The following is a 25,834-nucleotide window of genomic DNA, read 5'->3' as shown; positions in this document are numbered from 1 at the left end:
AGGAATTAATTCACTTAATATTCACAAGGACAAAACTTAGTAACAGTACTGTACAAGCATTAACTATGTATATAATGAAAACAAATAATTATTATTTATATGTTATAATATATATATACAAAAAGGCCTCTGTGGAACCTGAATATTGCTATTATTATGACCACTATACGTAAATATTCATATAGCTCTAGGAGTATATTATGTATGCAAAATAATATTTGAAAGTAATTGAAGAATCAAAAAAATATAAATAATTTTCTTTTGTATATATATAACGTGGAAGAATTGTATATCTAAATGTTGCACTGGAAAATAATAATAATAATAATAATAATAATAATAATAATANAAAAATAATAATAGTAGTAGTAGTAATAATAATAATAATAATAATAATAGTAATAATAATAATAATAATAATAATAATAATAATGATGATGATAATAATGATAATAATAATAATAATAATTGCAATCAAAATCAGACTTAGATATACAATGCACAAGTATATAATGCGTATAGCAAAAAACATAAATTTATTGAAAAAATATTTAATACTTGGAAAAATTATATCGGTTAAACATAATTTCTTCTTCCTTTTGAAATCATGGTATTAAAGGTGTACTTCTTCAAAAGGTTTTGGAACACTTTAGGATACTTTAAACCTATTTGATACACCTGAAATCTTGTTTACATGCTTATTTGCACTTAGTAAATATGCGTATGTACAACATAAATATTACATAAATATTAGTTAACTTGCCAATCGTATAAATAGCAACTATTTTGCAAAAGTAAAAAAGGAAATACATATTAACTTTAAAAGTTTATACGTACAGGAACAAATATCTTAACAGCTTCCGCCGCTTATTGTTAAGCACGGACTTGGAATCGCTGTTATGTGATGTATGCAAATATGTTACAGAAAAAATCTTTGTTCACATTGTTAACGTCATGTTTTAGATAGAACCGAAGTTCTGTCTTCATACGTTTTTACGATTTATCACGTTGTATCTTCACTCTATATGAGATTATCACGATACAAATAAGTATGTTTAACTATTTCACACCAGTGTCCAAATTCAATTCCACTATTCCACTATTTTTATATCACTATAATGGCAAAGTTTGGGCTTAAACTAATTGCTATACTAAAAATGTATATATAATACATGTTCAAAGTGTTTTAATTTTCATTTATACCTCGATTTACTCTCAATAGCTCTTTCATTTCTATAATTACAGTCCTTTGTTAAACTTTAATTAATAAATTTAGAGTTCATCGTAATAGAATTATCCACAGAGTTCTTCCCAAATGTTAATATAGAATTCTTCAATGTGAGAGACAAATACACATTTGTTCAACAATTATGTATACCACTATAATCGTACATATATTATGACGTTTAAATAACAAACAAAACCATATTGTATAGCACCACTAAGATGATACACTGTTGATTTGCGTATTACATGACACCGTTAGCAAACTGCTATCAGTGTTCTGTACAGGCACCTGTGAATCTGAAGTATTAGTCGATCCCTTAGTTGCACGCACAGATGAATTATGAATTTTCATTTCTTCTGCATGATTTACTGAAATAGATGACGACGAAGACGAAAACGACGACGACAATGAAGATGAGGACGAAGTTTCCGTTGGACTTGACTTTAATTTTAATTGTTGCTCCATACTATCAATATTTGCCCAAATCCTTCTTACTTCTTTGAATAACTGGAGAAAAAAAACAGAGAGAGAAAATGTATTTTAATAAATCATTAATAAAGGCAATTGATACTATATGAATTAATTACTTGATTCAACCAAGCTTCATCCGCTAATAACTCATTTAATATTATTGTTGTATCCTTATGAGGATTGGCTGATCTTTTATCCGTCACTCTTCTTGCACATTCCAAAAACATGAGATACTTTTGATGAGCTACTTTATTATATAAAGCTACCTTAGTTTGACAAACTCGACATAGCAAAAAATCCTGTAAATTTATCAGATATAAAATGAGAACAATTCAAGTTAGAAGATATTTCATGTTTCATTAATAGACGTTTATGTATATATATATATATATGCATATATACTGAACCTTTTCTAATGGTACTTTTGGATCAGGAGGCGAGCCTTCCAATGTAGTACTATTATAAGGTTGACCGTAAAGTAAAACTCTAGCATAAATTTTTATTTGCTGACAACCAGCGCATGGTTTGTTCTTATATTCAGATGGTGCCAAATCTTTTAATGCGTTAATGCACGGCCACGTTGAAATTGCAGTTATAAAATCAAATCGCCACTTTGTGGTAGAAAGAAGACGTTGTTTTCTTTCATCTGTTACTTCATCGACTGTCTTTACATTGGATAAGAAATAATCATCTGAAAGAAAGGAAAAAGAAGAAGAATAATTATGAAAACAATATAATTATGGTATAATCATATATCATTATTGAGCTAAAATCGTTAAATATTGTTTTAACCTTGCTCTTGGAATATCTCAGTTAAGAAATTAGAATCTAAAGCTTGCGAGATTAATGTTTGTATGTACACTTCAAAATTATCTTGATATTTTTCAGTGTTCTTCATTAACTTATTTATGCATTCACTGAAAGTGCAAACAAAGAAAATTAGATTTGTACATCTTTTTCGTTAGTTTTAAAAAATATTATAAAGTGTTCACCTGTCATCAATGATCATTTCATCTCTTAAAAATTCTACAATAGTTTCTAATTTGGATTGTTGCCAAAACTTAACTGGCACTTGCTGATATATATGGCGATTTTGTGGAGCCCAACCAGAATACTGAAATTATATTAATTATATAAATATTAATATCCTTTATTATTATTTTTTGTTATTATATTATTTCATAATATATATTTTCATTACCGTAGATATGTTTCTATATAACGTTTTGCCATTGGACTTAAATGGCTCATATTTTTGCAACAACGTTTTACCGTCTATTCTCCATAGAGCCGGGTACTTTTCATCTAAATCTGCTTTGATTACAACAAATTCACCAGACTAAAAATATAAATCTATGGTTATTTTATTATTCTACAAAAAGAATATTTGAAGATATAAATTTTATATACAACTTGTAAATCATTGAGGTTTTCAATATATTATTAATTATATCAATGTGTGATATATTTGTTTGTAAATTATCCCAATAATTTATATATATGTGTGTAAAAAGAAAAAAACAAAAAGAATAGAAATTACCACATCTTCAAAATTGTTGATGGAATGCTGCATGCAATAATAATATTTATGATTTAATTTGTATTGGCGAACTTTCCTCAATGGTATTAACAAATATACCAAATATAATTAAAATATAAACAAATTACCTGAAATGGAGATATATCAATGTCATCGTCGCTGGCTGATGTAACTAATTTCTCATCTATTTTAGTCGATATCTTAGCAGAATTGCTAGAATTTTTAGAATATACATCATGTCTTTTTCTGACAGATTTTTTGGAAACAATAATTTCGCCAGACGAATAACCATCTTCTTCTAAAGACTTTTTATTTTTCTTTGTGATAAGAGGTCGTCCACGTTTCTTTCTTTTGTCTTCTTCATCTCCAACTAATTTAACGGCCGGAGTCCATGCAGGATCAGAATCAGAATCACCTTGTTCTTCATCGTTATCAAAATAATCTATACCCTGTTGTTTATCTAAAAATTGTTTTACTGACGTTTTTTCCTTAGCTTTTCTCTTGGATGTTTCTCGTCTTGGGGGTAAAAGCAGAGGATCCACTGAAAAGAAAAAGAAAAAATCATCAAGAGATTAGTTATTAGAATTTATACATAAAAACATATTTTAACTATACCTTCTTCGAACTTCTTCGATACTTTTCCACTGGATGCATGAATGGGTGTTTCAACCACTACAACAGCAGCGGCAGAAGCGGCGGCGGCGGCAGCAGCAGCAGCAGCAGCAGCTTTCCGTTTTCTATCCGTTGGTCCTCCAGGCTTAATCGGTCTTCCTTTTCTAGATTTACCTTCTTGTTTTGCGGTTGTAATATCTGTTGCATTAGTGGTATTAGTAGATGTTTTTCTTTCTGTTTTTTTAGGTGGAAATAGAAAATCATCATCACTAGTAAATCCATCATCGCTTGAGTCAAAGTTTGGCTTTTTCCTTTCTTTAGGCAATGGAAAATATCTAGGATCATTAGCATAATCAATTGTTGGCATTTCCTTTGGAGGATTTGATTTTTCAGTTTGTATTTTAACTGTTTCTCCATTTGTAGAAGTTTCCGAAGGTTTGCTAGGTTCTATAGGAATATATGGTTTCGACCTACTCCACGTCGCTTTTCTACCACCTCGTATTGCGGGTGGCGGCGAAGGATCTCTTTCACCTTGTAAAAACTTCAAATAACTTGTCATGAATCCTGAATTATTAGGATCTCTTCCAGGTTGTTTAAGACTTTTGTTCATTTGATTAATAGTTTGCAATGGTTGTTGATTTTGTTGAAGAAAACCTAATTCTTCTTCTATATTAGGAACGATAACTTTTGGTTGATCGTCTCGTATTTCTTGATTATAATTTGAATTTTGATTAATTGCATTTTCCCCAAAACTAATTGGCGTTATATCAACAGAAGATTGAAATTCATGAGTATGATGAGGATGATGTCCTGGAGGTATATGGAAAGGTGGGAAATAAGGAATAGGAGGCGGTGCATGATGGTGCGGTACCATTATTGACTGATGTTGATGAGCTGGATTTCCAACAAAATTACTCGAATGATGCAACGTCGATTGAGAACTAAATGCAGCAGGTGCACTTGTAAACATTTTAGAGGGAGGTGGAGGTAAATTCCACCTTTCTAAGTCATAATAACCATTTTGTTGTTGTTGATTTGTATTGTGATGCGCAGGAGGTGGTATTCTGCTTAAATATTCCGTCATAGTTGTCGTTCCTGTAAGTTCATTTAACGTAGATCCGTGAACTCCCTTTTCTGAACTTTTTTTCTTTTTATTAACAGAATCTACTTTACGTCTTTCTTCCACTTGTTTCTGTTGATCATTTAGAGCGGTAGGTGTTGTATGCTGCTGTTGTACTTGACAGGAACTTTGTTGTAACGTTTGTAAATTTTTTACGATACTCATCGGATCTCCTCTGCAGCTACTTAAATCTTGCAAAGTAACTTGATTGGAATCGAAATAGGGTTGCTGCCTCTCAGAAACATTTAGTACCCTTTGTACCTGTTGTTGAATAGGTAACGTTTGAGGGTTTATTTCTGTGTTACCAGTTGCATACACTGCCACAGAAAATTTCCTGTTTGTGTTTGTATGCCTATTATTATCATTTTCCCAACATATTTGTTGCTTTTGGGTTTGAGAGAAGTCCTGTTGTTGTTTGTCATAACTTTTAGCTTCTGTATTATAAGTTGGTTTATTATTTTCTGTAGTACCTAATGCCCTAGTTATCACTGAAGAATATGCAACTTGACCCTGCGATGCAGGCCGAGGAATGGTAACATCAAGTGGCGAAGGTGGTGTAACTTGTTGCTGAACTGTTGCTTTATACTGCTGTCCGCTAGTACATTGATTTCCATTATTTTCAGTATGTTGTTGCAATGGCGAAGGAGAAGATATTGTTGCCATTGGACTATTATACATTGGATATGCAGGACTTGGTACATGTCCTAGCGGACTAGCTTGCGAATGTGCTTGCAAGGGACTTGGTCTTCGTGGTACAACAACACTGCAGTCTGGACCATTTTGAGTTGAATTGTTAGAAGAATAAGCAGAATCAGTAGATGCTGTTGATTTGGATCTATTAGAATGGTGATATTCAGTATCATTTGCTGAATTGGTTACATAGTGTCTATAAGGTGTTGCTGATTGCTGCTGTTGACTTAAAACATGAAACTGTTGCTGCTGTTGTGGATGTGACTGTAAATTATTATTTGGTGGTGTCCTTTGGTTACTTGCAAGTTTACCACTATTATTATTACAATTTGTAGTATTATTAGTTCCATAATTCATATTATGCGTATCCATGATAGAAAAACTGATAGGCGACGATTGATTACTATCATGTCCTGTTTGTTCATTCCTTCTATGTTCGCCATGATTGCTTAATTCGGGATATATTTTTGTTTGTGCTTTCGTCTGTATACTTTGCTGAGATGTTGACGTAGTTTTGTTAGGTGGAGAAGGAAAACCGCTATTTTGTAAAGGTTGCTTATCTTGAGCTTGCGACGACACAGATCTAACAGCTGTATTTAAAAAAACCGTTGCCGATCCAACAGATCTTGCAGATGGTTGGGGAATTCTGTATTCTTTGCTAGAAGTATTACTTGGCGTCGAGACAATGCATGATTGTTGGTGTTGAAGAGATGCTTGTACCTTACCATTTGAAGCTTGAGTCCCATTACCAGCTGTGTAATTATTTGTCAATGTTTCTGAACTAAATGTAGTCGGAACTTGTTGGAAAAATGTTTGACTGTTACCTCCTTGAGTAGTCGAGACTACCAACTTTATGTTAACATTTGGAGATTGAGGTCTAATATTTACAGCTTTTTTTGCATCCGGATAAGTTGAAGATTTAAAGTCTGCTGTTGAAACAGGAGTAGATAGTTGAGAATTGATGTTGTTTATTGTTGGCGTTCCAGTAAAATGAGCATTAAATGTATTTTCGTAAGCAGCGCTGTTGGTTTTTGCAGAAGGTGGTCCAGGGGAAGATGCAACAACACTTTCATGTGGCAATATACCAAAAGGACTCGGAGGAAGTTGGGAATTATTTTGTTGGGTCCAAGCAAGAGATGACGCAGTAGGCGAAGAAGATGAGTTTTGATGTTCAAAAAAAGTTTGATGAGTCGAATTGTAGCTTTCTCTCAACGGAGATATTTCAGATTCCGTAGTAGTATTTTGTTTGGTCACAGCTTGCACTTGAGTAAGAACTTGTCGATGTTGTGAAACATAAGGTGATTGTTTAGAATTGGGATGATGAAACAAAGGAGAAAAAACGTCGTAGCCCACAGGGGGTGGAGTCATAAACCCCCCTGGGTTGAAGGGAGATGGTTGTCCCGCCAGAGTTGCTGTTGTATGTGCTGCTTGTAATAGTAATTGTGATGTTGTTGATGGTACGGCTTGATTGGTAGCCGTTGACAAATGATGCGATACAAAATCACTATTGGCGCTTGAATTTATACCTTGAAATGTATTAGCTGCAGTTCCTGTTGATGCAAGGCGATTATACGATGCATACCATGGAGTAACAGGATCCATTACCCAAGTTTGGCACAAGGGTGCCTAATCTGCCGCCTAGTCCACTTATGGCAGGCCTTCTTGCGTTTAGAAACGTTGATGATAAATTTTAAATCAATCATACCATAACTTTCAATGGAAACTTTTATACATTTCTCTTCATAATTGTACGTAAGAAAAAACCATTCTATATACTTCTTCATATATATATGAATCGATCATAAAAGCTTCGTCCCAATGTTAAGAATTCTCCATTCTATCCTACGAAAAAAAACACATTTCTTTATTCGTATAGGCACATTGCACGAAGAAATGCAATGAAACACATATAAAAATATAAAAATCTTATTGTTTGATATTACGGAATTAAAAGGAAATAAACAAAAGCATGCAATACTATCTCACAATAAACATTCGTTAAATATATATATATATATATATACATGAAAGAAAAGAATGAAAAGTAATAAAAGAATAATCAATTAATCGAGATAAGAGAAGAAAATAAATGAAGGACGACTGGATAAAGAAGATCACAAGTACTTGTTTGTAATCGTGAAGGAGCGTAGATCGTGGAACCAATCGGGTAATATGTATCACAACGTATTTTAGCGAGCACAGTACCTACAACGGTTCCTATTGTCTTACGATCGTTGATTGCTAAAAACTCTGTACTTGTATGGCAAACAAAAACAATCACGCGCGCTCTCCTTGGAGTCGACGAGCATCCTTCGAATTAACGTCTTTTTCTTTTGGTCCTATCCAAACAATCCTATCGAACAACAGCGTATACTTGAATACGGTGTACTAACATTTCACTTCTAGTGTTCGGTTCTAATCATCGAAGAACGACGGATCATCATCTAGTTCTTTCCGTATCTTATAAACTTATTCTTATATGCAACAACTATTATTTCCTTCTTCGATGTCGTAAAACCTCGCTTAGAGATACTTGATTATGTTCGCCGGTATAGTACGATGATATACAATGTCTTTCTTTAAGAATAACACAGTAAATATGGCCACAGAAACTTCTTGGCCAACGCACGACACACGATCGGGTGGCACCGTTGTTCCGCTCACATGATTCGAGCATACGCAAATATCTAAACATGCCGGATATACCTCGAGACACCCGGCGCTTTTGCATATACACCAAGCTGATACAAACTCGCACAGGCTCATTTATCGCGGGGAATTTAACGGTATTGCCCCCGTGCACTCATTATACCTCGCCATTTTAATCCAAGTCAACAATAAACCGCGCCATCTATCGATTCGATCTGTATGACCAGCAGGGAAGGATCAACCTTGATTGGTCGACTAACAGGGGGCAATTCATTGGCACGATTCTTTGATATCATCTTTTATATCATCTTTGATACATTTTCATATTTTCTACTATTAATTATGTTAACAGTTAATGTTAACATGTTATATTACAATTAAATAAAGTAATAAATTCAATAAGAAAAATGTATCTCGTCTTTTTTCTTTCTATATATATATATATATATATATAAAGACAAGTTTTCCACATAGTTATTCATAGACCAACAATTCGCAATAATAACATTTATTAGAATGATAATGTAAGAATATATTTATAATCGTTATGATAATAATAATATTAATAATTACTATAATAATAGTAAACTACTTTGCAATTTAGATTAATTTCGTATCAATTCTAATAGTGATTATTTTCTGCATAAGTCATGTCAAATTATTGCTATATATAACGGAGAAAAAAATAATTATGTTTATATATATATATATAATAAAATTATTAAATTTAAATTTTTTATATATAAAAAGAAAACCTTATCTAATAGTACAAAGAAAAAGTAGGATTCAACAATAAGACACCTAGTTGATCATATTGCAAATATCAGATAACACGTAGCCACTGCAATGAAATAGAGAAAAGAAACCGATATGCTAATTATAGAATTTATTAATAATAGTCGTAATATATTTTTTTGTTAGTACTTTATAAATGTTCATACGAATTACCTACATTCTCTATCATATATATGTATCTTAAGTTTTTTATATTTAAAGAGACAATCAACAATGTGTATTAGGATATAATTTTATTATTATAACAAATTGAAAATATTCTTTTAAAGCTAATAGTAGTGATAAAATAGAAATATTTTATTCTTAATTGTGCAGTGGCAGTTATATCCCTATTTTGATATCTGGCAATATTCAGACATTTCGTTACTTTTTATTACTCGTACTTGGCAAAACGTTTGCATTTTACATTTTTCCTTAAAACCTTCATTTATAACTTTTCCTTGTTAAATATTTTTACAAGTTGGAATATCATTAAATTTTTTATTCGAAATAAACATAAATGTCAATGAAATATTTACGATGGAAAATAATATAACAAATAATTGTTTTGGTTTCATCGGCGACGACATTGATGCTCGTTCTCTAATGATTTTTAAAAAATACCATTATTCTTTTAATTGAGAATGCAATACACGAATATTATCTTAACAATCTATAGAAATTAAATAAATAATCTATAAATTACATATTATGAAAATAAACATATACTGATGGTATAATTATTGTGATCTGACTTCATTTCCAATGAAGAATTTGTAAAAAGAGTTTTTTATGATATAAAACATATTTTAAGTATTAATAAATAAAAACAAACAATGCTTCGCGCGGGGCAGCATAGGATGTGTAACTCAAGTCAGCTTTGGTTTTTGTGAAATACATCCATATTAATACCTAATTACGGTAACGTTATAAAATGCAATATATGTAGGATAATTGGTATTGCTTTGTTTTATTTGTGTAGTGTGTGTGTGTTGTTTGTATTTTCATTTAAAACATATTAATAAATGGCTATCTCATTTGCATTTTACGTTGTTGCCATAGGGCGAATTTTCTATATGCAGTATTTAATAATTGATTTAAATGACTGGTTAGATGTTGACTAACCGCAGAGAATTCTCTTTGAACGCGATCCTAAAATATAACATTATATTAATTTATAATCAAAAATGTGCCTCTCTTATTGGTATGAAAAATATAAAAATAATATATGATACATACTTCAAATGGCTTAAGTTTAACCGAATGAAATCTATGTAAGGCTTCGTGCATTCTGATTGCTTTCTCCTCGAGTTGTGGTGTCGTTGGTGGGAAACTTCTCCAAAAATGCCTTAACAATTGACATATACAGACATATACATTACGTAGTTCTGTTTCTAAATCCTTTGGTATTAATTCTGTAATAAATAGTTCGAAAAATTAAACCCCATTTATATACGCATTTATTTTATAGATTTAATTATAATTAAATGTATATATATATATATATATAATATATGTGTGTATATAATATGTGTGTGTATATATATTTACGTCCAAGACTTTCTTCTCTAAAGCTTTTCATAAGAGATCCTCCGGGTGTCAATTCTCCTAAAGCTGATACAGCAGCAGCCGGAGTAACTAATGATATAGGAGCTTGTCTAGGTAGACTGTTTCCTGAAATCCAAGAGGCTGCTTCTTTTTGTAATTGATTTACTGCCATTAAAAGTTCATCTGAGGGTGCTTCTGTAATTCCGTACCCTGGTACAGGACCATGCAAATATCTGTCTACGTGTGTTAAACGTAATGGTGCACCATTATCTGTATTTGAGTCGCAACTAGCATCGAGATCATCATAAATTAATTTTTCTTGTATCCTAAGCTGTGAAAAGATAAGATATGTAAATGTAAAATCTTTTATATATATGTCATGAATATTATTAAGTATATAAAAGAAAAAAGAAAAAGAAAAAAATAACTTTCTTACCTTTTTATTCTTTGGTTGGAAATCTGATTCATCATTGGCAGAAGCTTTGCTTGCTGATGGGGTTGAACCGTTTAACTGCGGTTGATAATTTTGTGTAGATTGTTTAGCAGTACTGGCTTTCAAAACCATAATACTATGCTGATTAAATCTTTTGATCATACTCTGATGAACAATATTCCCTGAAGTTTTGTCGGATTTACTTAAGCCGCTTCCATAATTTTCATCTAATGTTTGATCCTCGAAGGAAGTAATATCAACCAGAGGATCGTTTATTCCAGATTGAATATCTTTCTTAAGTTCTTGATCATCTATTTTGGCACATTCGGTAAATAGATCCTTGGTCCCTGCATTGATACGATCACGATGAAAATAATGTGATTGAAAAAATTTAGTCCAGAAATCAATTTCTGTCATTTTGTGAGGCACATTTTCTTGATGTTTTCTTTTGACCGCCGGATAAGTTTTAAATATACATTCCATAATATCTATAGTTAAATTATATTTCAGCCCATTGCAACCATCGGTCTGTGGTTTAATATCAGCCTAAACGTCGAACAAATAATTGTTAGTAATTGCAAAATAAAGTTCCCAGTTCATCTATTTTACACATACTTAGAACGTAAAAATAACAGTATAATCATTCGTCTTACTAGAAAAGCACCATTGACACCTATCTCTTGACGTTGGACTTTCTTAGCACGTGTGTATTCTGCAGCATGTTGTGTCCAAAATTCTTCAGAGGTAATCACTTGCGGTATTACTAAATCGCGATATAATTGTAACAATACTGGATTTTCTTGTAACATTCTAAAAAAGAACAAAATTAATATCAATGAAATCAACGATTGGTAAGTAAAAAAATAAAAATGTAAATATTTACTTATTTTTTTCCTCCAATTCTTTGTTAACTTTCCTTTTAAATTTTGGTAACAGTTGCTGTAGTAATTCCTTAACATCATCACGATCCTTAATTTGTGCTTCCTGTCCATTACGATTAACAAAATGAAACGTAGACGAAGATCCATCGTGCAGAACCACTTGTAGTTGTATCTTTGATTTTCCTTCAGGCGATATCTTTTGTACTAAAAACAAACGCGATACAAATAATTAAGAAATTATATTTAATATTTATTTTTTAAATTAAAGATTTTTCCAAAGGAACACCGGTCTATATTAATTATATGTAAATAACTTATATTATGAAACATAATAATAGAGTTTTGAAAGGGACGCGTAATTGCTTAATAAGCATAGAAATGTTTTAGCAAAAAATGTGAATACATTCTAAAAATATTTGACAATGATTTGAACAAACAATATATAATTGAATTAGTCATATAACAATGATAAATTCATCAGAGATAAAAAGCGCGTTGAGTTTTACTATTCTTTTATTAAACATTAGTTTATTAATTACAAAAACCCATCAAGTTCTTACATTTAATATCAGCGTATTTGTGACTGACAGATACAGTATCCCTATTATCGAGCATCCAAGCTATTCGTTCATTCATAACATATAAAGTACCATCTCCCTTCTTGTAACGTACTTGTCCCACTTGCATTAAAACATCTTCCGACGACGTAGTCATGGTGGATGTAATCTATCGTATAATTCTTCTAAGATCGATAGATAATATTCTGTAAAAGATAAATCATAATATCGTAGCAATTATTTATTACTATACACAAAGAAAATATTCGAGTTTAAAGTCAGCAATGAAAAAATACCTAATCATATACATAATGTTTCATATATATGTACTTATTTAAAATAAAATATTCTAAAGCAATGATATTAGTCTAAAATTGATGTTACTTTTATTTAGGTTTAATTGGATAAGAAAAACAGTAAAAATAAAATATTCATAAATAACGTCAAACGAAAGCAAAGTTTATATTAAGAATAATGATAAAAAAAAGATATATTAAGAAATAAAATGACGAAAAAATGAAATAATTTTTCGTCTATCACAACAAAGGAAATAAGTGTGTATGTTGTGCATGCGCGCGTTAGTATGGAATACGTTGTTCTATACAGTGACCGATTTGTTTGTCATCATGTCCTTGAGTACGACATTGAAAGGAGAAAAAAATAGAAAGAAAAAATATAATTTTAATGAAATAATCAGAAAGATCGAGCGGACTTGTGAGTGGTAAAAATCTTCGATAGTAATAAACATGTGTGAGAAAATGCTATGTGTCTTTTTCTTTCTTTCTTTCTTTCTTTTTTTCTCTCTCTCTCTCTTTCTCTCTCTCTCTCTCTCTCTCTCACTGTGGTAATACCAAAAGGATGCGGCAGTAGTACGCACTTACAACTTGTAATTAAGATTTGCCGATGAAAAATTTCTATTTTACACGATTCGAATAATTAAATAAACTTTTCTCATTCACCTGAAGGAAAAATACAATGATAATAGGAGAAATTACCGGTAGTAAAGTGTGAAAGAGCGTAGAACGATATACGGTCCTTACGGGCGGCACGGCCATGTGCAGAAACGCACATCGGTGGACGCATCGCGAAGCGAAGACGGCTACGGACGGACCGTCGGTATGAATAACACCATCGACCAGCTGAAGCCGGTATACTACGTTAGTCGAAACTCATACCAAGACATTATTTTCATTTGTATACTTTTCTTTTTTTTTCTTTTACTCTCTTACCCGATTATTTCTTATCAATGATATTTTATATTTTTAAGCGATCATGTTTCATGTTTAATATTTATTTGATTTTTTTTCGACGATATGAATTATTACACTTACAGTTGTTAACTTGATTAAAATAGCGTTAATTTCACGTATCTAATCACTTTTGCGCATGCGTTTTTAAACCTTACACTTTGAGCGCGCCAAATTCAAAACGCATCGAAATATCATAATTCTTTATTAATCAGTTTAAAACTGGAAACTTGATATTATTATTATTATTATTATTATTAGGATACATTAATTTCTACATTTTTATTAATTTTAATTTTGCTTCATGTAATTGCGTGAGTTTGTTTTTAATTTATATCAATTACGTTCAACTTCTAAACATAATAAATGTGTATCGATTAAAAAAAAGAAATGTCGCAATGACTATAATTAAATTTTTCATTTGTAGATTTATTTTTATCTATTACGTAAATGAAGTCGATAATGCTATTAATATGTGATATAAAATTCTTGTTGAATACTAATTCGTATTTGATGATTTTCATTTTATGCGTTGTCAATAATTTAAATTTATAACCTATTTTTGCTCTTTGTATTATATACATACATATTGTGACATATCTAATAGATAGTACATATGAATTTTTAATTTAAAAAAATGGAAGGTACGATGCATTATGATTTTATTTACTCTTTATTAAGTTTATATTATTATTAATATTGAAATTAATTGTTATTTGTGTTCTTCTTCAAAGATTTTCAGTATGTAGTTAAAAAACAAGAACGAAAAAAAATCTGTTTTGGTTCTGGATGTTCACGCGATATGTCTAAAAGAGGAATGACTTCTTTTATGAGATATTATGTGAAAGATAATTATGAAAACATTGCTCCTGGTACATACAATGCTATGAATGCATTTTTGGCTATTAAAAATAAAGTATGTTTATGATTGTTACTGTTTAGTACATTATTATTTTTCTTACTTTGTTATCCTTGAATTTTAATAGCCCTGCTTACATAGTATTAGTAATAAAGGATATGGCGGTATTATTAGAGCTGTAGATGCAATTGAACATAGGAAAGATTTTCCGTCTCCAGCAGATTATAATCTTGTTAGTAGTTTCAAGCCTATCAAAGAATCAAAAGTTCCCTTTGGATCTTTTACCAGAACAACTACTTTTGCTGCCAATATAAATCCAGGGTAATCTATTTAATTAGAAGAAGCGAATAAATGGTACTATCTATTTATGTTAGATTTTAAATTATCATAGACCTGGAACATATACACCGGTAAGGAAGAAAGAAATTGCATTTGAGCATAGTTTTGGTGGTAGAGTTAAGATGAGATTGGGAGTTCAATTTAAATGTTGTAGTAATAATACAGACATATGTAAAAACTGTGGACAAAAACCCAAAGGAGATTATTGGCATTGGAAGGATAAAATTTTTGTGTGTAGATTATGCATGATCGATTTGCTCCAAAAACAATCAAGGTATAAAAGAGAAGAACTAAATCATTTTTCTGTAAGTATTTTTACTTATCCCAATATATATGTGGACTATTTCATATCATAAGTATCTATATTTTAGAGAGTGCGTGATTGTTCGGACATTCATCGGCATGATGGTACTGATGCTAATATTTGGTTAATACATCCTGAACTTCTAAGACAAAGGCTCATCAAGGAAACATATCTTACTTTTTATTTAAAAAATTAAATTCAATGCTTCATCAAATTTTGCACATTTGTACTCGGATGTATTTATCAATCGACGCAAGCAAGGCATTATAAGTAGACTTATTTTATTTAACTTTTAAATAAACTTTATATAATGCGATCTATAATTTGATGATCTTTAATCTAATTTCTAGCTTATAATGTATAATCAACTTCATATAATATAATCGTCGATTTATAATACATTATGCGATCTTATTTACACAAAGATGATATAAAAATATTGATATATAATTATAATACTTATAATAAATACTTCAAATAATATAATAGACGTATTTCTAATGATAGAATGTGGATAGTATTTAACATTTTTTGTTTGATGATATTATCATTACGTATACACGATAATCAGTCGATAGAGAAAGGACGTTTTTGACAATTTCTTTTTAAATGTCATCTTATACCTACACTCTTACACGTTCATATTTGGCAAGTATTAGAGATTAGTAATAGCATAATTGTATTACTGCAATAGTACAGATTCACATTCGGTATTTTTATGTTACTAAAAAAGTATTACAAAGTAGTAAATTAAAAAAACGCAATATATTTTTTTGAGAAAGTTAAAATTCTGATCGACATTAATTAATGAATCCTTTTATGTCCCTTGTAAGTCAATACAATTTTAACTGCTTGATGATAAATCTGACGTATCGGTTGTTTGCTTTTGAGGTAATATTTTGGAATTGTCCTCTATAGGATTTCCACCATCCGGTGCTTGTCTCGATGCAGCAGAAACAGATATGTCCGATGAATTATAATAACTATTTTCATCTAATTCAATTTCACTTTGTCTCATCGATAACTTACCAAGAGATATAGTAGTTGTTGATCCTGTACTATTACTTGCCATTAAATTGTTATTAGTAGGATTATGAATAACAGTTACGTGAATATTACCATCAACATTTTCTGAAATACCAGAAGGTGTAAGCCTAAAAATTTCTGTATTTCCAGCGGATTCTGCTGTCGTCCTTTTATCTTTTTCATTGATTTTTTTATCCGGCGATAACGTTATTGTTTCTACCTTATCATGCATATCATCGAATCCACTATTTATGACGATGCCAAAACTCTTAGAATATCGAGTATCTAATTGTTCAACTGCTTGTGTCTCCGGTGAGACGCTGTTGGATACTTGAAGATCTGGCACTAAATGTTGATATAAAAGTGGATTGAAAATATTATCTAAATCCATGTGGCGAACATTGGATGTAATAAGCAGATTTGTCAGCTCGTCGTCATTTTTTAATGTATCATTATTTTCTTCTGCCATTAACTCTTCTCGTATAACTGTTGATATTTTACTGTGAGATGCATGTAAATTTTTGTTAACAGTTGTTGTCGTATTTGTTGTAGGAACGGTATTATCAGTCATCCAGTTTGATAAAGTTAGAGATTCTGTTTGATCCTTGTTTTCTACTTGTATAGGTTTTAGTTTTTTAATAATTTCATGTTTGCTTTTGTTATTATTTTGTGCATTATCCTTCTGAACGGTTGTTAATAAATCAATTACATTTCTTCTCAAAGATGAACCGACTGTTATGTAAGGTTCTACTGGATGTTCTAAAGAAAGCTTATCGAGCAAATGATTTATATGTACTTTTGTTCCTCTTAACGGATATGTCTCATTGTTGTATAACGCATTACCATTCTGTGTATGATACTCTTGTTGAAAATGATTATTCAATAAATTCGAATTCAACTGGGAAGTAGGATATAAAGTATCTCTGGTATTGGATACATTTACATTTGTTATTAAATTATCATTAATTCGTTCAGGTAATTGTTTATATTCATTATTTGTATGCACGCGTGTGTACATACAATTGGTTGGTGCATTTTGGCGCGTATCATGCATATCTGACATTTCAGCTGTAGGAAGTATAACGTCAGTATTTCTATTTTCAATATTTTCATTATAGTTATGTATTTCGTTCAAGTCAAAGTCATTGTCAAAATAATCTTCGAAAGCGGTGTTTGTTACATCGTCTAAACGGGACTGTAGACGTTTCGTAATTTCATCTAACTCTGCTAATTTTTGTCTATATATATATATGAGAAAAATAAATTAATTTAAATATTATTTATATTGCTTTAAATAATTCCATTATACTTAGAATTTTTTTTTTATTTCTTTTATTAACTTACTTTAAAGACGAAGAAAGAAAAGACATAGAAACGTCTTCAAAACTTTGAGTAATATCTATCGTAGGATGACCTATGTGATTATCAAAGTCAGCATAACTGCTCGTTGCATTATATGTAGCTGTAAAAGGAGGTTGTTGGATATTACTCGACTGTATATTATTCAAAAATATATTATGACTGTATAATGATGATTTGTTTGATCGTGACGAGTCACATAATGGTATTTGTATAGTACTCGTTGATGTAGATGACTTTACAAAAGCTGACATATTATCCAAAGGAGTTATTCCTACCTAAAATTTAATTATACGATAAGTACAGGAGAAATTTTAAGATTTACTTTAGTATATGCATGCATTAAATCATCAAATTACAAGATACATACTTTTATTTGACCATTACATTTTCCACTAAAATCCATGATATGAAACCATCCTGATATAGATGGAAAACCAGTTGTTAGCACGGATATATCAATGGCAGAAAATCCAATGACTATATCTCTTTCCATATCAATATGTGTACTTATGTCTGGATTAAATAAACGCCAGACTTTTAATATTAGCTGTTTTTCATCCTTAACGAAAATAAGAGGAGAATTAATTTTAATACAATTTACTATTAACACGTTGAACGTCACACGCAAATTCTTAAGGAAATCCTTAAGAAAAAACAGTTGTTTTTTCAATAGTAAGTAACGCGCGTGGCCTGACTGGGATTTCCTTAAGAATTTATGTGGTGCTCAACGTGTTAAACTTAATTCTAGCATACATACATACATGCGTTAATAATTCTGTGGGTAATTTTGTATCACATTTCCATTCCCATCTTGGATTACAACTATGTGGATAAACATTAGTTATCGTGTACGATTGCAATTGATTCGTAGAGTCAGCCTGAATTGTTTGAAAAGTTACATACGTACTTGGTTCTATACTTTCATTAAGTTTGTCTACTTTTGGTAAATGTAACGCGCATTCGATCTCGATAAGCGCTCTAAAAGAGCTCTCGTCGTTGTTCGTCAAAATGATAGTTTTATTTTCTAAATTTTGTACGTTAGTTGGTGGATAATAATAGATGTTATTATTGTAAGTACTGCTTGGTCCTTGTTTTATCGGCTCATCAAATTCAGCTCCAACGCCGACACTTCTGTACATTTCTGTAGGTAAATAAAGATTGTTCCCAGGACTGTCGCTATTACTATCATCCGACATACTGTTGCAACGTAAAGAATTTATACATGACTCTTGTTCAATATCTGTCCGTTTTTTTCTATCCGTTTCTTGTTCAGTTTGCGCCGCTTGATTCATAGTTTTCGTAACATTTAACGCGTGCGCTAGTCGATCTACTAGCGTATGTAAAACTAGTCTATCTGAATTTAAAACATCATCCTGCGGAATATTGTTAGACACCAACTTTGGTTCTTTAAGAGTTGAAATATCAGTTTGACTTTCTTGAGTTTTAAAATTGATCACATTTGAATTATTTCCGTTAACAGTGTCCATGTGATGCATATGATTATCTTTATATTGAGATATTTCATTGTTTAATTGCAAGCCAAGATCAACGGTTCTCATTATCTCACTTGCGTTATCCGTTTGTTTTCTCTGATCGTTATAATTATAGGAATAATCACGTATTGCCTGTGGTACCACCACAGTTCGACATCTAAGACCTCTCGACATCTCTAAAAGTGCTATTTGCTCGGCAGTTCCGAGAGCAACCAATGCGTGTAATTGTCCACACGATTGACTAGTAACTGGATTATTGATCGATATCCATTCATCTACGCTAATTATTGGATACTGAAAAGAGAATTAAATCGTTTCAATATTTTTCTTCAAATAAAAAAATCTGACATTTTGATATATAATAACTGATAACACATACTTTAGATGATAATAAATGTGGTAGCACGATTGGATCCCTATAAGCAACGTATAATTGATGCACAGGTAATTTTGCGATTCCCAATAGATTATTCATTCCTACTGAATTTTTATAGTACACTTCTACGATTATGTAATTATCTTTGATTCGTTCTAGTAATGCATTGCCATAAATTAAAGGTACCAACTGTAAAAAAAAGAAAGAAAAATATATATATATATATATAAACGACGTACTAAAACAAAATCTTAAAACATACGAAAAGAATTTTCGAATAAATTACATGAAAAAGAACATACTTGGCAAAAATGGTAATATGGGTTTCGCGTGTTACTACACAATTGACTTGTACCTTTGTCTTGCAACCAAAATGCTCTACATATTAAAAATGTATTTAATTCCAGTAAATCTTTACCCTCCGCTATGTATATTAATCCGTGAAGTAAAATCTGCAATATTCAATAGATGTGAACAACTTGAACAATTTACGAATAATCTGAAATTGAAAAGCTTATGAAATTTTTTTACATCATTATGATTTTTGCTGTTTGGATCTGCTATATCTGCTTTTCTATCATCAATGTTTTGGTCATTATGTTTTGATGCATCTTTTCTCGTAACCATATTACTAGTATTATCCATGTGTAAACATTCTATTCTTTTTGTCGAGGAAGATGAAACGCTATTATTCGTTTTGGATTTCGTTCCTGTTGCAGTTTTACATTTATCAATATCTGTATTTAATAAAGATTTCACATTTAACATAGGAATATTTTCCTTTCCGGACATTACAGCTTCTGTAATGAAAATGATTGATTTTAAAATCTTTATATGTATATTACAGTAGAAATACTATTTATTTATTCATTTACAGGAGAAAAACCCAATGATACATAAAAGAAAATTAAACAACGATGTTGAGCACAGAGAACCATTGAAGAAAAAATAATTATAAAAAAAATTGTTGCGAAAAGTAGGTAGAGAAATTAATCAGATAAAATAATCAAACGAATAATACGTCCTAGAATCTATCTGTAACCAAATAATAAAATATATAATATGTTTTCTAACAAAATAAACATAATATAGAGTTAATTATTTTATATATCTTTAGATTCTAATTTTGTAATGTAACATGTAAACGAATCCATGTAAACGAATCCATGCAGACCGCAAAAATCACAACGGATGAATGGGAAAAACATTTTATAGAACTGTATAAAGATAGAACGAAGGAGACTTACAACATATGCGAGGAAGAGGAAGAAGAGGCACTAAACAATTACACCATCTCGTCTGAAGAAGTTCAAAGAACAATAGACAAATTAAAAAACCATAAGACACCAGGAACAGATGAAATAACAAACGAACTAATAAAATATGGGGGAAGATCACTAGCACAGGAACTAAGTGCCCTATTCAATAAAATATAAAACACAAAAAAGTGTCAGCTCAATGGAAGGAGAGCATAACAGTTCCCATATTTAAAAAAGGAACCAAGATAGAACCGAAGAATTACCGCGGAATCAGTCTCCTAAACGCAGTGTAGAAGGTAATAATGAAAATCTTGGCGAAGGTATTAGAACGGACAGGAATAAGCAAAGAACAACAGGGCTTCAGACAAAATAGATCGACGGTGGATGCAATATTCATATTACGACAAATAGCTGAAAAAGCCATAGAATTCAACAAACCAATATATATGTGCTTCGTTGATCTCCAGCAAGCGTTTGACAAAGTGAAGTTTGGGGACGTACTACAGATCCTGAGATCTGTAGAACTGCGGCATAAGACAAATAATAAAGGAATTAAATACGAACAACATAACTAGGATAAGAACTGGAAATATGACAATGAAGAAGATCCCGATAACAAGTGGAATCAGACAGGGTGACAGTCTAAGCCTGATCCTTTTCAACCTAACGAACAACGAAGTCCTAATAAAAAGAAGAAGAAGAAGAGATTCTAATTTTGAAATATAATATGTGGAAACCAGATAAAAAATGCTACTATTATTTATATTTATATATTTATAAATATATATATTTTTCATGTATATATATTTTAATATCACATTTTTAAGTTTTCTTTAAACTTACCAATATATTGTTTTCCAAAGTGAATCGAATCGCATCCTAATTCTGTAGTAATTTTCAACTCTCCTATTTTAATACCTTTGTTAATCACAGCTAATCTCTGCGACAAACTCAAATTCTCTGTTTTTACAATGTCGCTGATATACATCATACCCGAGCCTAACTCAGTTGGTGACTTCTGATTGAGATGCCGGGAAAGAATTTTGAAACATAATGGAATATCTTGATGTACATTAAATTTTGGTAAATTATATACCCTCTCATTATCAAAATGAATTACTAGAAAAAAAATAAAAAATTTATATTATAATTACGCATTGCTGGTAATAAATATTATAATAGTATTATCTTTACCTTGTCCTGATTTATTTTTGGATGATATTCTTATTGATTTATCATCTCTTGGTAGTTTATGATTCGTTTGTATAACGGGTTTAAAATTAGTATTATATTGTACAAAATATGTTACAGACAATAGCATATTATCATTACCTGAAAAAAATCAAAGTAAATATATACTTCATTAATTGAAATTTTTAATTTCATTCAAGATAATGAACAGCATCGAGTTTACTAACGTGATACACAAGATGATTTAACACGACGATAGCCTGCAGGACTTAATACGAATAATTCAATAAAAATTCGTATACTATCTACATGATCCAATGGAGACATTTCTAAAAAAAAAAAAGAAGTAATAATATATTTATATATACAATTATATATATAAATAATAATTAAAAACATTTCCAACTCAATATGTACCATTTTGTTTATCCTGAGACAAACACTTGGTCAATGATTCTATCATTGAGTTGGACGTACTTAAGGATGTTTTATTATCATTAATTGGCGCATTATTAAACTGAGAAGAAGCGATGGCTTCTGATGCCAAGTCGATTAAACTAGGTGTTGGTGACGTTGATCTTAAAGTATTTAGTGCTTTATGTTCATCGGATGCACTCATTTCTTTGCCTAAAAAATACTCATATAATTTTACTTCTTTGCAAAGAGGAACATCATTAGGAAAACTATTACTCAGATCAGTATCGCTCAATGCCAGAGGATCTTCATCGTAAGTTTCTTTTAGTATCGCTCCTCTAAGTTTCTGTGCTCTAGCAACAACTTGAGCAACGAGCGTATCAGTCACTGCAGAGTTAGAATTGTACAAAGGTTCTTGGAACTTGGCCCTTTTAGTTTTTAAAATAGATCTATAAATATCTTGTTTCATAGGAGTGTTAAATTTGTCTTTGTTAATATTACCAAATCTTTTGCTTAACAAAGTATCACCAATATCAAATTCTCTGCAATGTGTATTAGCATCCACAGGAGAAAGCAAAGCCCTATTTTTAGATTGCTTCTCTTGAAGTTTGTGTGCTTTCAAACGCATAATCGTAGCTTTAGACGCATTTAAGTTAAACTTTATTCCAATGTGTACCTCGCCTATTTGACTTTTATTTATATCTAATATCGGGAAATATTTAAAAAAAGGTTTCTGTTCAAAAATATTTAACAATTCTTTGATCTCCGACGTTCCTACGATCTGATTTACCTCCTCGTTTATTACAACTAATTCTATAGTTTCACAATTTTTAATATATTCCTTAAATAGATTGCTGTTTGTTCTGATACTATATATCTCCGCTGTATCTTGGCTAGATCTTACTGTATTTGTTTTAATGTCAACAGGTCTAAAAAAAAAATAAAATTTGTTGAGTAATACAATCATTTAATGAACATTGACATTTAGTTAGATAATTTGGAAAATGCATAAAATATATTTAATTGTAATCTCTTGTTTAATGAATAATTTACCTGAATTTAGCATTATCCTGTTCACCCCACCAAGATGCTAAAATAATTGTATTTCTGGGATTATTTTTATACCAAATAACTTCGTCTATGATTAGCCATAAGTAGCCGTGAATTTTTCCTTTCACCATAGGTGGTAATGACCTACACGGTCTCACCTTCGAATCCATTTGATTTTTACTATATTATGCATAACTAACTTTCACTTGAGCTTCAGAAATTTAGGTTAATTTAAATGATTTCGTTCAAATTAATATATTTAACATCTGTGACGATGCAATCAAAACGAATTTAAAATATTCATTAAATCACAGCAACGCGTGTTAACTTGATTACTGGTTAAGACACAGCTTCACATTTTCTCGAGTTACTAATTCGTTATGATCTTTTTATGCAGCAAACAATCGCCCTCGTAGTAGCATTTTATCAAATGTCACACTTACTTGTCACTACACCTATTCCTTGGAAACGCGGAATAATACTAGATAGTATTCGTATAATATTGTTTTATATATTCTGAAAGAAAATAGAGAATTACAGAATTGTATGATTGCGAAATTTAGGCGAGTTTCATTTTTCTCTACATTACTTTTCGCGAATTACATTTAACGAATTTTTTGTTTGAATCCATCGGTAAGATAGAATTTTCAGGATACTGAAGAATACAGCTTTTTTATCTACCCAGTTTCATTTTAGTTACTACTGGGACCACCAGTGAGCGACGACGGTACAAAACTATCAAGGAATGCAATTATGACGCTATAAACTATCAAAGAATGCAGTTATGACGGTATAATACTGTTAAAGAATGCAGTTATGACGATACGACATTATCAAAGATACAGTATTCTTTGATAGTATATGATAGTATAGTTACATTCTAATAAAATTTTAAACAATTATATTTAATTTTTAATGTATAAACATGTGTGTGCCTTCAGAAATGCAATTATACATATATTTTAAAAAGTAGTTTTTTAAGGTAGTAAAGTAAAGTTTTTAAAGTAGTAAGTAGTCATTTAAAGTGTTCAAATGGAAGAAAATCTGAGAGGTTTGTTGTTAAATCCCACGATGATCACCTGTAACAAGAAGAAAACTATATTAGTCATACAGTCAAAAGAAATACAATAGCCTGACATATAAATCGTCCAATTCTCAGATGCACTTTTCAATTAAATTTTCTATTTACTTCTATCACAAATCTCTATTAACCGTTGCAATAAAATTAAATTTAAACGCGTGATTTTACATTTACATAAAATAAATAAAAATAAGAAAAAAGGGAAAAGTACAAATATTAAGTTACTAAAAAAAATAATATCTATTAATTATTATGAACTACTTTTAAATTGCATTATATGAAAAGAAAAATTACAAATTTAATAAAATACGATCACTGTGAAAAATCTTAAAGACGAAACAAGAAAAGAGAAATTACTTTAATATTCATCGAATGTTAATTAAGCTTCAAAATTTAATAATACAAAAATTTTAAAATTTCTGACTCTAACTAAACACATATGCATCTTTTTGACGATTTTGAGGGACCTAAATTTGGTGTCCCAAGGAGACGGAATGGTCCATCATCTCCAATTACAACTACAAATTAATGACGAGCAAAACAGTAACATAATCAAATATAAAATATGACTAGAGAGCTATTTTCGAAGAGTTCGAACTTGCTGTTGAACCTTTGAAAATAACTCAATAGTCTGTGTAGTTGCCCACTTGATACTACAAATTTGTGGGGGCCTCTTCGGCATAATGCCTCTTCTTTCTTCATGCCCTAAACTCTGCTGTGAGGCTTTTTCTAAGCGCATTTTACAATACAAATCGTACAGTTACATTTACTCGAATGCCTCAACAAATATTTGATCTAATTGATGAACCTATTATTAACACTTTGCATTTAAAAAATTAAATAATATCAAACAAAAGTAGGAACTTTGTCATAAATCTTATGGTCTTAATTTTTTACTCGATCACTTTTATCTTTTATCTTTACTATACTTTGTATTTACTATACACATATAACAAATGAAGTATTTTCAGTAGGAATTACTAAAGAGCAAAGCGTTAATATACTTAATATTAAGTAAGTATCCAACGTATTCAGCTATCTTCACTTTTTCGAAAAAACATTAATTTTTAAGAAAATGCAAAGACTTTTGAATCGTTCAATACTGATTTATATCTCGCTGTACAGAGAATCAGCAATATATGGGAAAAATACAAGAAATATTTAAATGATAAATGAATCTAAAGGTTGCTGAAACTTTGTATAATATCCGGAGAAGAAATTGTCCACTCCCGAGTGGAAAGTACAATCGCGCGACTTCTCCGGTCTCTACCTACTTACAAATTAAATAAACATTCACACCCAAGTATGCTACCTGCTTGTCTATTACCCA

At 30.7% G+C, this 25,834-nt stretch overlaps 4 protein-coding genes across 11 annotated transcripts; 1 reads left to right on the top strand and 3 right to left on the bottom strand.

The window, feature by feature from the left end:
- Nucleotides 1–441: 441 nt before the first annotated feature.
- LOC106791854 lies at nucleotides 442–8,545 on the bottom strand. 4 transcript variants are annotated; one of them, XM_014757819.1, is made up of 10 exons: nucleotides 7,786–8,545; nucleotides 3,855–7,503; nucleotides 3,368–3,780; nucleotides 3,240–3,266; nucleotides 2,901–3,038; nucleotides 2,692–2,813; nucleotides 2,492–2,616; nucleotides 2,107–2,390; nucleotides 1,816–1,998; nucleotides 442–1,735 (listed from the first exon to the last, which is right to left on the bottom strand). In XM_014757819.1, exons 2-10 carry the CDS (start codon nucleotides 7,261–7,263, stop codon nucleotides 1,442–1,444), a joined length of 4,995 nt encoding a protein of 1,664 aa, XP_014613305.1. In that variant the 5' UTR covers nucleotides 7,264–7,503; nucleotides 7,786–8,545; the 3' UTR covers nucleotides 442–1,441. The 4 variants fall into 4 exon arrangements, with proteins under 4 accessions (XP_014613305.1, XP_014613306.1, XP_014613308.1 ...); XM_014757820.1 differs by having other exon boundaries at nucleotides 7,867–8,545; XM_014757822.1 differs by having other exon boundaries at nucleotides 3,855–7,498; nucleotides 7,867–8,545.
- Nucleotides 8,546–9,089: 544 nt separating this feature from the next.
- On the bottom strand, nucleotides 9,090–13,635 carry LOC106791862 (general transcription factor IIH subunit 1). 2 transcript variants are annotated; one of them, XM_014757836.1, is made up of 8 exons: nucleotides 13,499–13,635; nucleotides 12,507–12,709; nucleotides 11,949–12,150; nucleotides 11,719–11,875; nucleotides 11,069–11,611; nucleotides 10,636–10,963; nucleotides 10,324–10,499; nucleotides 9,095–10,236 (listed from the first exon to the last, which is right to left on the bottom strand). In XM_014757836.1, exons 2-8 carry the CDS (start codon nucleotides 12,658–12,660, stop codon nucleotides 10,114–10,116), a joined length of 1,683 nt encoding a protein of 560 aa, XP_014613322.1. In that variant the 5' UTR covers nucleotides 12,661–12,709; nucleotides 13,499–13,635; the 3' UTR covers nucleotides 9,095–10,113. The 2 variants fall into 2 exon arrangements, with proteins under 2 accessions (XP_014613321.1, XP_014613322.1); XM_014757835.1 differs by lacking the exon at nucleotides 13,499–13,635 and having other exon boundaries at nucleotides 9,090–10,236; nucleotides 12,507–12,695.
- Nucleotides 13,636–14,144: 509 nt separating this feature from the next.
- On the top strand, nucleotides 14,145–16,034 carry LOC106791853. Of its 2 annotated transcripts, none has more exons than XM_014757818.1 (5): nucleotides 14,145–14,394; nucleotides 14,485–14,666; nucleotides 14,898–14,930; nucleotides 14,984–15,253; nucleotides 15,320–16,034. In XM_014757818.1, exons 1-5 carry the CDS (start codon nucleotides 14,388–14,390, stop codon nucleotides 15,446–15,448), a joined length of 621 nt encoding a protein of 206 aa, XP_014613304.1. In that variant the 5' UTR covers nucleotides 14,145–14,387; the 3' UTR covers nucleotides 15,449–16,034. The 2 variants fall into 2 exon arrangements, with proteins under 2 accessions (XP_014613304.1, XP_014613303.1); XM_014757817.1 differs by having other exon boundaries at nucleotides 14,737–14,930; nucleotides 15,001–15,253.
- On the bottom strand, nucleotides 15,247–24,041 carry LOC106791852. 3 transcript variants are annotated; one of them, XM_014757814.1, is made up of 13 exons: nucleotides 23,427–24,040; nucleotides 22,650–23,302; nucleotides 22,377–22,586; nucleotides 22,187–22,288; nucleotides 21,963–22,100; nucleotides 21,612–21,887; nucleotides 20,041–20,309; nucleotides 19,812–19,961; nucleotides 19,513–19,698; nucleotides 18,402–19,427; nucleotides 18,008–18,199; nucleotides 17,623–17,915; nucleotides 15,247–17,516 (listed from the first exon to the last, which is right to left on the bottom strand). In XM_014757814.1, exons 1-13 carry the CDS (start codon nucleotides 23,591–23,593, stop codon nucleotides 16,097–16,099), a joined length of 5,082 nt encoding a protein of 1,693 aa, XP_014613300.1. In that variant the 5' UTR covers nucleotides 23,594–24,040; the 3' UTR covers nucleotides 15,247–16,096. The 3 variants fall into 3 exon arrangements, with proteins under 3 accessions (XP_014613300.1, XP_014613301.1, XP_014613299.1); XM_014757815.1 differs by lacking the exon at nucleotides 23,427–24,040 and having other exon boundaries at nucleotides 22,650–22,801; nucleotides 22,875–22,911; XM_014757813.1 differs by having other exon boundaries at nucleotides 22,377–23,302; nucleotides 23,427–24,041.
- Between the last annotated feature and the right edge of the window lie 1,793 nt (nucleotides 24,042–25,834).

This window comes from Polistes canadensis, unplaced genomic scaffold, assembly GCF_001313835.1.
Source record: "Polistes canadensis isolate GaletaPanama2010 unplaced genomic scaffold, ASM131383v1 scaffold_347, whole genome shotgun sequence".
Lineage (NCBI taxonomy): Eukaryota > Metazoa > Arthropoda > Insecta > Hymenoptera > Vespidae > Polistes > Polistes canadensis.
The sequence above is the reverse complement of the archived record's forward strand: the minus strand, read 5'-3'. Positions and strand labels throughout refer to the sequence as shown.